Genomic DNA, 11,085 nt, shown 5'->3' with positions numbered 1-11,085 from the left:
ATAGGCATTTCCCCAACTGTTTTTTATTATTATTATTATTTAGATTTTTTTTTCATATGGTCATTGAAAGCTCAGAATTCTTTCTTTGATATTCCATTTTTAAACAGCTTTTCACTTTTCATGCTCTTCTATCTTTGGTAAAGTTCTTAGCTTCAATCTTCAGTAATGATGAAATCTCAACTCAAGAGCCAAGATCTTCATTTTTTTTCTGCCCAGGATATCAGGAACCCTAGAGATTCTAAGTTCCTTTTGATATCAGTTATCTTCATATAGATCAGCAGAATTGCTTTTCAGGTCCATCAAATCTCTGAAGATGCTCCATAATATCTCAAATACACATCTTTTGATTGTTGCCTCTATGCTGCTTCTAAGATCCTGTGCAAAGGTCCAGGCTAGCTCCTCTGAAGGGCTCAGAATCAGTCTTTGTCAGGATAAGCAAAAGTCCTTGCCCCACATTGTGGGTGCCAAATTGTAATGGTCCAGTCATCTCTAAGTTGTCCTTTCAGACAGCCGTCTCAACTCAATCTCTCAGCCAGACTCTCTCCTTCCAGCCTGCCATCCCAACTCTGTCCCAGCCTCGACTAACTCCTTGCCCTCCTGTCCTCCTCTTTTATCCTAACAGAGATTGTAGTGAGAACTCAACAGGGCTTGTGAGAAAATACTTCAACCAATGAACTTGCTCCTTTTAAAGGGGCATGTGAGAACTTAGGGGCTTGTGGGAAAATTACTTCAACCAATGAACTTGCTCCTTTTAAAGGTTGTGTAAACTCCTTTTCAGAAATTCAAAGGTATATAAACTCCCCCTAAAGGCCAGAGAGAATTGCCCAGACAACCTGAGTTCTCACCTTGTAATCCTAACAATCCTGAGATAGAATATTTATTTATAAGTAAAATTTTTATTGCATTTTTAAAACTTTGTTAAAAAAGCTCAGGGTACAATTATAATAAAACACTCTAATATAGTAGTGGAGAACTCCATATAATCTTTACCCTACAGAGTGGATTATACTAAATTATGTCTGACAAAATCATGCCAAAATTAAATTTAGCAGTATAGAGCATCATTTCACTTTGTGTTTTCTTAATTGTAAAAAGTATGTTTTGCATCTCACCTTAAAAATTAAGAAAATTGTATTTTTGTAGAAATTATATGTAGATTAGGCTTTCATAGAGACTGGGATAAGGTTTTTTTTGGTTGGATCATAAATTGAAAACCTTCTACAATTAGATGAGCTCAATTTACCTTAATATTTTGTCAGTATTTTATAAGGATTTTTTTTGTTTGCTTACTTAAGCCAATATAAAAATGTTGGTAAGTTAGGATATAGCTAAAACGAATCCTTTTGATGAACTGAATTTAAAAATAACATGTTTACATAATACCTCATTATGTAGTCTATTTTCTTTGTCTAATACTTCTCAACATATATTTCATACTCTATAAGAGAGTTGTTTTTGTCTCAAGCTCATTATTTCCATTAAGACTAGAACTCTTAGGAGTAATTTTTTTAGGATTCATTTCCTGTGTTTTTTTCATAAAAGAAAAAAAAATTAAATTATGATGTGCATTATGATTGAACCTTAGCCAAGTTCAGAAATGCCTGTGTCCTAAAAATAGCAAAATATGGAGTTAATTTATTGTCAAATAGTAATCTATAATTTAGATTGATAAAATATGCAACACTTTTTACAAATTATTAATTTCCTTTATTCAGCAAGCACTTATTGTTATAGCACTGTACACAGAATATTGTGCTAAGATTAAAGGATCACACAAAGTTTAAACAATATATAAATCCCTACCTTCCAAGAGCTCAAATTTTGGAAGTAAAAACATAGATGTACATAACTATACTACAGAACATTATTTTACTGGAGAGGCAAAAGAAAATGATATTTGAAATTTGGGGAGGAAGGTAATATCATTTCCAATCAAAGTTATCAAAGAAGCTGTTTTGAAGGGTAAATAGAGAGCTATTGAAGATTTGGAGAGGAATGTGACATGTATGGAGTCATACTTTAGGGATATCCATTTGATAGCTATGTACTGGGTAGACTGCAGAGCAATTGGAGACAAAGCTACCAATTGGAAACTAGTGCAATAGTGCAAGTAAGTGAAGATGGAAGTGGTCAATACTGGAGAGACTGCAAGAATTCTGGGACAGTAATCCTAACTTTATTGGTTAAAATAGAAACTAGCCTCACAATTCTGGGGTAGGGGAATGTGAAAGTGCATTTGTGAGGAAAAATGTTCCTTTACCTGGTGATCTCAGTGCTGACCCCAAAGCAGTCAAAGATATGAAGAAAGATGCAATGCAATCCAAATATTTGGAGTAGTGATTTTTTGAAAATAAAGAACTACAATCAGAATCCATCCATGAGGAATGGCAAGAAACTTTGGTATATGGATATAATTCTCTATTTTGCTTTAAGACATAATAAACATGAGGAATTCAGGAAAAAAACATCAGATTTCATAAGAATTACTGCAAAACTAAAAACAAAATAGAACCTAGAAGAACAACACGTATGATGATTACATTTGTGTAAATGAAAAGAACAAGATGGATAGTCAAAATCTGAATAATTATAAAATCTAATTTTAATCCTTTAATAGAGATAATGGAGTATACCATCCTCCTCTTCACTGAAGGCTATGGCAACAGAATGTTGCATATGTTGATAGACATGGTCACAATTGATAGATTGAATTAAATTATTTTTATTTGTTGAAGGTACAATTTTGAGGGGAAATGAATGGGATATAAAAAAGTCTCAATATACTTTTAAAGTAGAGGAAGAAAGAGTTATAAAGATGTGGTGTTCTCTTTGGGGTCTCTGGGAGCAACCTTCGTTTCAGTTCAGTAATCACCACAAGAACTGTAGCCAGGTGGTAAAGTCCAAAATTTTTATTATCTCCTTGCCTGGGGCTTGGGCCAGCTTACTTGAGGTCCTCCTAAATGTATCTTGGTTTCTGTGGTGGAGGCAGGAGGACTACCACAACCACTGTCTCTGTCTAGTTCTGATTCTGACTGAGTTTGTCTGAGCTTATATGCTCTCTTATTATAGGTGTGAATCTTGTAGAACTATATTAAGTAATAACTACATATATTGAACTACCATAATCTTTATTAATTCCACTGACTTAACACCTTGTAAGAATCCTTTGTTTCAGATTCAAAGTTCTAGGCTATAACATAAAGATATGTTACAATAGCCCCTTCATGAATCAAAAGATAGAATGAAGTCAAAGTGTTTTGAAGGCTGCATCAGCCACTCTTGAAAATGAATTGGATTTGGGATTTGAGGAAAAGTATGTAATAATGATTTATTATCAAGTTTTTAGATCTGGATGAATAGAAGACTGATGGTATTATTAAAAAAAAATAGTAAAGTTTAAAGGAAAAATGCATTCAGTTTAATATAATAAATTTTATTTTGATCATGGTGAATTTCAGATGCTGGCAGAATGTAGAGTGTGAAACTTCATACAATATAGCAAATATTAGAATTGGGATTTGAACTAAGGCCCCTAGACTCCAGAACTAGTGTTCTTTATAATTTTTCTCACCATCTTTCTTGATAATACACCTTAAGACATTCACACAAATGGGTATGGAAAATATTTGATGGTATTTGATTGTCCATTCAACTTCCCTAGGGTTAACTGCACTTCTCATAAAGCTATTGAAGAAGAGGGGAGAGAGAGAAAAGAGCTGAACTGAGAGCAGAAGATGTTGCTACCAAATGTTATTTGTGCTTATAAGTGTTCTTGTTTTCTGGAGGTCTCTGGGGCAGCTTTCTTTTCAATATAATAATCACCAGGAAAATAGACAGATGTTAAAGTCCAAAATCTTTACTTGGTCCAGATTAGTTTTCTTGAAGCCGTTCAGATGGGCCTTGGTCTCAGTGGGCAGAGCAGAAGGACAGGCCAGCCACCATGGCTGATGAATTTGGAAATGAACCTCTCTGAGTTCCAGGGCTTGTGCTTCTGCCTCCAGCCACCATAAAGGTGGACTATGGAATGAATCTGTCTCTCAGCCCCATCCTGGCTGAGTTTGTCTTAGCTTCTATGCTCTATTCTCATTACATTATCATAGGTGTGAATCTTGTGGAACTATGTTAAGTACTAAGTACATGTACTGAACTAGAGAACTATTAATCACCATGCTAAACTAGATAACCATTGTCTTTATCAATTCTACTGAGTTAGCACCTTATCAGAATCCTTGTTTTAAATACAGAGTTCTAGCCCATAACACCTCCCACATTATTTTCTTTTAGAACATAGGGAGTCACACTCTCCCTAGCTTCTCAGAGAGTTGAGAATACCAAAAATGAAGTGAGCAGGCACTTCCTGACATCTCATAAAATGGGGGAGAAAACTAAAAAAGGAGGTGATCACACCCTCCCTGACACCTCAGGAAGGGAGATGAAAACCCCAAAGGAAAATGAGGACTCAAACCAGAGTAGTGGGTTTCTGAAGGGTCTTACTGGAAACAGGTATGAATAAATCCATCAACCTGGGAAGTATTACATAGCAAACAACACAAATCAACATGAGGAATTATACATGTTCATAAATCCTAGAAATAGTCCAAAACCAACCTATTGTCCATTACTTCAGGTATCAGAGAATCCAATAATTCCTACAAGTTTTGAAGTCCTACAATAGTCTCATCATGTGTAAGGGAATCCAATGATTCCTGCAGATGTTGAAGTCCTTAATCAGTCTTATCAACAACTTTTCATCATAGGGAATCCAATGATTCCTGCTTGTTTTAAAGTCCTGCACTAAAATTTAGGCTCATTATCATCCATCCTTTTTCAGTGTCAGATGTTTCTTAGATTTTCTCCTTTGTATTCTACATAGTTCACTGTACTCTGAAAGCCACAAGTTTTGTCCAGGCTCTAAACATGTCCTTGCTATGGATTTCCAATCACTAGGGATTAAAATTTCATAAGCCAAAATCTCTGGTACCATCATAATATAATTTTACATAACATAATATAGCCCCATAAAAAGTACAATCCTTTATCAAATCTTTAATTTTTTCTAGATCAAAGGAGTCAAACTCTTCAATAACAGGGTATGCTTCGATAAAATCTGATATATCCTGTCTTTTTTTTTTTTTTTTCCTTTACCTAGTGCCTTTTGTAATCTTGTCATAGGCTGCTTCATAGGTGCTTCACAGATTATGTCACTGCCCCACCCCTCCTCCTTCTTCCTCCACCCATAAAGGGTTAATTGAAGGAAGTAGGTCAGCGGTTGGAGAATGCCCTAATGGCTCCTACTGTGAAGCAGAAGTGTACTTAACTCCTTTCTTGGCTAATTCTTCATCCTTTTCACCTGGTTTATCTGGATCCTTCCCCCACCTGCACTTTCTTCTTTTTCCTTATTCTATATGTAATTTCCTAATTAGGCAGGTATCATTCTTATTAACATTTCAGCTAAGAAAAAGGGAATTTTGAGAAAGAAAGAAAAAAAAAAAAAAAGAAGAAGCAACTAACAAAAGAGGTGGAAACAATTTGTCAGGATTCACTTTCAGTTTCCAGTCATCTTTCTAGATGCAGATGGCTCTTTCCACATCAAGATTTTGGAAATGGTCTAAATCATGTCATTTATGAAGAGTCATTCCATCAGACTTGATCAATCCATAATTCCATATCTTCATATTATAGTGTACAATGACTCTTGGGTCTACTCACTTCACTAAGCATCATTTCATGGAAGTCTCTCCAAGACTTTCTGATCTTAACCTGCTGATCATTTCTTATAGAACAATAATTAAGGTGACTCCTTAATAAAGGTTTTTTTTAACTTGATTTCTTTATGCATCATTTTGATGTTTTCATCATTTTGACTTCAAATGTAAAAATCTTCAAATATTTTCCCTGAATATATAATAGTTAAAAAGACCTTATGCCTATGTGTCTGCCATCAAATGCACATTAAAGAAGGTGGAATTTCTGAGAAAATCCTCAGATACAATGCAGGTTACATTCCTTTTAGGAACTTAAAGATGTTTTTTTTTTTTTTTTTTTTTTTTTCCGGACTGTGTCTTTACCAAAAATCCCCTGGCAGCCATTCCTCTGTTGCTTAGCTCCTTCAGCCTTCAGGAAGCTAATCTTGAGGAAACAGAGGAAGAGTTCACACCAAACCTTCACTTTAAAGCTAGTCTACTTAGTTGAACCTTTAAGAAATGACAGTATCCTGATATTGCCTTTGGGAAAGCAAGATGGAGTCTGTACATCTGGCTAGTTGTGGCTTTGAAGCAGCTCCAGGAGCTCTTTGTGAGCATCCAAAAACTCTTCATTTACCTTCCTTCCTACTCCCTTCTGCCTTAGGTTTTATGATTTCTGCCATAGTCCCTTGAAAGTGATGTAAAGTATGGGTCTTCTGGGTAACCATGCAGCGTGAAAGTTTGAGCTTTTGCACTCCTACAAATGTATTATACAAATGTATTATATCTTCTCAAGGAGCTGAGGGATCAAACATGTTGCATTATTCCAATGGAGAAGGGAGAGACAACCTTCCCACTAGATTGGGAGATAATGAGACTAGAGAGGGAAAATTTAGAGAGTCAAAGAAAGGGTTGTAATAATGAATATCAAATGAGATACCCAGAGGCAGGGCAAGAAAAGAGAAAATAAATGCTCACAGGAAAAGAAAAGATAAAATATAAAGATAAACATAAATCCAGAGAACTCCAACGTTCAACTCTCCACCCAAGAGGAGATAAAGAAATGTATATGCTTATAGAGCTATTGTCTCACTTTGAATAGGTAATTAGCCTTAAGTACTCAACTGTCTTCTCAGAGTTTCAGGCCTCTAGAGGAAGACCCTCAAGAAGATAAAGCTAAGTCCAGAGAACTTCAATGTCCAACTCTACACCCAAGAAGACATGACAAAATACATCTTTCCTCTGGAGAAGACAACAAAAATTAACATGAAATATTTCAAATATTTAGTGTGGAGGCTGCATCACTTCAAAGAACTACATTTTTTTCTATTTTTCTTTATTTTTTGTGATCCAGGACTACTTGTTGCCTATTTAAAAGCATGAATTATGCTCAGAACTCAGAGAGATGTAAAAATAAAAGCTGCCTAATTAATTTTATTCTTTCAAAGGAATCTTCATGCTAAATGTTTTCATGGAACATGCAGGAAAAATCTCTACTGTGCTTAGTCCCACACATTCCCCTGTCCCTCTAAGCCAAGGTGATTATTTTATTCATTCATACTTCTTGGTGTGTAGAAAATGTGCTTATGTGCTTTTCTTTCAAATAAAGCTTTTGAAAACCAGATGAAGGTATTGCACTCTTGAGGAGACCAAGGAGGCCAGAGGGGAGATGAGCACTGTGGGTGGATGGTAGGAAGAGCTTGGTTGCTGCCTCTTGCACTCAGGACTTTCTGAGGTGAAAAGAAGCCTCCCATTCAAAAGGAGGTCAAAGAGTTCACACCTTGAAGGAGGGTGGGTCTTCTGTGTGCCAGGCTTCTATATAAAGCCAGGGATGAGACAGACTCAGACATTCCCTATCCTGCAAGCAGAGTTCAAGGCTGGGAACTGTGAGGCTGAAGCAAAGATTCTGGGAGAAGCAGAGCAGAAAATGGCCTCTTGCCCAAGCTTGACTCCTTTTGTCCAGGAGGCACTCATCTGCCCCATCTGCAGGGAGTGCTTCACAAACCCAGTGTCATTTGAGTGTGGCCACACTTTTTGTCAAAGTTGCCTCCTCAGGAGCTGTCAGGAGAAGTCTCCCCTTCTCTTGTGCACAGAGTGCAGGAGGATCAACAGGCTGAGGGCTTTCCAAGCCAAGGGCAGTCTTGGGCTGAAGGCTGCTGCTGCCCCAAAGCAGAGAGCCCATTGCTTGCAGGGCCCTGTAGCACACGACAAGTGTGAAGTCCATCAGGAAGTCCGGAAGCGGTTGTGTGGGGAACATCGCCGCCCCATCTGTGTGGCCTGCTCTCAGTGCCAGGGGCCTGAGGCTCCCATCCTCACTGGGATTTACAGGGCTGCAGAGGACTTTAGGAGGAAACTCCCAGAGACTGTGAAAGAATTGTGCAGGCAAAGGGAGAAAGTTGCACAAATGCTGCAGAAGGAGAAGGCCTTGTTGGAAAAGTTGCAAGAGGAGGCAGAGTTTCACAAGAAGCATATTATGTATGCATTCCAGAAAACATTAGAGTTCCTGGAGGAGGAGGAGCAGAAGTGCCTGTCAAAAGTGGAAAAGCAGGGTAGGGCCCAGGTGGAAGCCCAGGAGAGCAGAATTACAGCACTAGTCAAACAGAATGAAGAATTCAGGAAGAGAATCACAGAGTTGGAAGAGGCGTGCATGAATCCTGACCTGGATTTGCTGAGGAATGTGAGAGAAACAGTCAAAAGGAATGAATCTGTGCTTCATGAGGAACCACAAAACTTCTGCCTCAAGAGCATTGTGTGTCCCATCCCTGCAATCATAGAAGCAATTTCCCGTTTCAGAGTGGACATCACTCTGGATCCTAACACAGCTGCCCCGGGTCTCATAGTATCTGAAGATCTGAAGAGTGTGTACAGAGGAGCAATGCAAGGGCAGAGCCTCAACCCTAGTGGGGAGTTGGGAGGTTTGCTTCTGGTTCTTGCTACTCAGTCCTTCATTTCACAGAGATGTTATTGGGAGGTGCAGGTGCCTGGCCACACTTCCTGGTGCCTTGGTGTTTGTAAAATATCACCTTGGCTAGAAAGCTTCTTTACACTTATGGCTATTCATAAAGAAAATGGCCACTATCTTTATGCCATATCCAAGTCCCAGCTGCAACAAAGAATTCAGTTGAGATACCTCTGCCCCAGTGAGTCAGCCTTCAAAGTTGGAATTTTCTTGGACTACCATGGTGGAGACATATCGTTTTATCATGTGAATGAAAGGTCTCTTATTTATACATTCCCCACCATTTCCTTCTCAGGATCTCTCAAGCCCTTGTTCTCTCTTGCAACACAAGGGCTGGTAAATGATTGCTCTCTAACAATCTGCCCCTGATTCAGAGTTCTCAAGTAATGCTTACCTGCTTATTGGCCAACAAGACTTCACACACTGAATTCTCCAATTCCTGTGGGTTCTCTTACCTGAACATCATTGTCAACCTTTCTCCAGCTAAAGATCACAGCCACTCCTTCAGTGTATGTGGGACACTTACTGACTCTGGGCAAGGATTGTTGGGAATTCCCCCTCTTGATTCTTCCAAGAGAAAGAACAGAAAAATTCTAAATTCTGGAATGGCTCCATTGTATAAACAAAATATGCCCCAAACTGAACAACAAAATTCTAGACAGGTTCAAGTAGCTGGCCTAACATGGCAGATTTTCTAAAACATTAAATTATATTTTAGTTATATGGTATGGATCGTGTATATGCTTTTTTGGGGGTTTACCTTCTTCAGGGATCACAGAAGAATGGAAGCTCTATGAGGCCTGGCACTCTTGTGCTTCTTGTACCTACATCTCCACCACCTAAATCATCTTTAATAAAAGATTTTTGAATTGCATAAAAAATTTGTTACTGTCACTGCTTTTTTGGAAGGGTAATTTCTTAACAGATAAATGCAAAATAGGAAAACAATGACCCCACAAAAGGGGATTACAAAGGAAAAAAATCTCCACAGTGTCGCTGGAGGATGCTACATATAAAACAATTCATTTCAAGAAAAATATATAAGAAATAATGTACATTGTGTTTACAATTGTCTATCCTTCTTTCCTTGTTTGTAGATTTGCTTTTGCTCTCTGCTTCTGTGTACCTTTTTTTAACCTGTTTGCCCATTTCCCTCCTATCCCAAGTCCCCCTAGTTTTGGAGATTTGGTCCTAGCACTTGCTACTTAGTCCTTTAAGACAGGTGTCATTGGCAGGTGTAGATACAAGGAGCATTGGCTACATTTAAGAGGGTATAGATTGATATGTACATATCTATACACATACATACATATATATATACATATATATATACACACACATATATATAATATATATATACAAAAACACACATATAAATATATAATATATATATACAAAAACACACATATAGCAATACATGCCATAACTTTGTATATATATATATATATATTTGCACATATATAGACTTCTAAAATCATACACACACACACACACACACACACACACACACACACACACACACATATATATATATATATGTCTTTATGTGTATGCAAATATCCACACCTTCACATACAACTAATTATGCATTCATATACATCTCTTGAATTTTTATTATGGTTGTTTGTATTCTTTTTCTGTGAAACTGGGGGACATCATCCATGTCTATCCATATTTTTCTAAATCCACCAGTCATTTTCTACACCATGTAATATCCTACACTTATATTATGTAGTATTTTGTACTCTCCGGGTTTTGGTAACACACACAACCAACAATTGTGCCTAATTTTCAAGGGAAATTCAAGTACAAAATTAAGGAAGTTACCAACTTCCCTTGAAAAACTGGTTGCTCTGTGTATGTGATTTTAGAAGGAAAACTTCCTTATCAAGTTTACATATATTATTTACCAAATATATTTACTATATATTATATTGATACCTTCAGTATTGTTTTAGCTTTATCAATAAAACATTTTCTCTCTCAAATTTAGGCAATATGTCAATTTTTTCTTTGATATGGCAACTCTCAGGCGATGACATCTCCCTTTACAATGTGTTTTGGCCTCCTTTACCACTTCATGTCTTAGAGTATTTCCTAAAGCATTGAGATGTCATTGCTCCATGATCACATAGCCAAAAGGATTTGAAGCAGGACTGAAAGAGGGATTGCTTTTTTGGAGGTTGGCTCTCTCTCTACCCTTGCCATAGTGCTTTCTTTCATGAATCCTTTAAAATATTATTGGAAAAGAAAAAGTTAGCTTTCTGCTCAGATAGAATGTTTCGATTTTTAATAAAAATAGTATTTGGAATAGTTATATGCTAGCAAAGTGAGTTTTTGTTTTGCCTTTTTGATACAAAGTTATTCATTCATGAAAACAGCAGAAGACACTTATTGTTATGCCACAGTCTCCTTGAGCTGTTCTACCTCAGTTTCCCTGCA

At 37.1% G+C, this 11,085-nt stretch overlaps 1 protein-coding gene across 1 annotated transcript; it reads left to right on the top strand.

Moving 5' to 3' along the window:
* The first annotated feature begins 7,411 nt into the window (after nt 1-7,411).
* On the top strand, nt 7,412-9,474 carry LOC141559685 (E3 ubiquitin-protein ligase TRIM11-like). The gene has a single exon (XM_074297426.1). The coding sequence runs from the start codon at nt 7,516-7,518 to the stop codon at nt 9,010-9,012; it is 1,497 nt and encodes a 498-aa protein (XP_074153527.1). The 5' UTR covers nt 7,412-7,515; the 3' UTR covers nt 9,013-9,474.
* The last annotated feature ends 1,611 nt before the right edge of the window (nt 9,475-11,085 follow it).

This window comes from Sminthopsis crassicaudata, chromosome 3, assembly GCF_048593235.1.
Source record: "Sminthopsis crassicaudata isolate SCR6 chromosome 3, ASM4859323v1, whole genome shotgun sequence".
NCBI classification, from domain to species: domain Eukaryota; kingdom Metazoa; phylum Chordata; class Mammalia; order Dasyuromorphia; family Dasyuridae; genus Sminthopsis; species Sminthopsis crassicaudata.
This window is presented reverse-complemented; position numbering and strand designations above follow the sequence as displayed.

Bases quoted from the DNA above. Each gene is read 5' to 3' on its own strand.
- LOC141559685 (XM_074297426.1), top strand. From the start codon at position 7,516: ATGAGACAGACTCAGACATTCCCTATCCTGCAAGCAGAGTTCAAGGCT.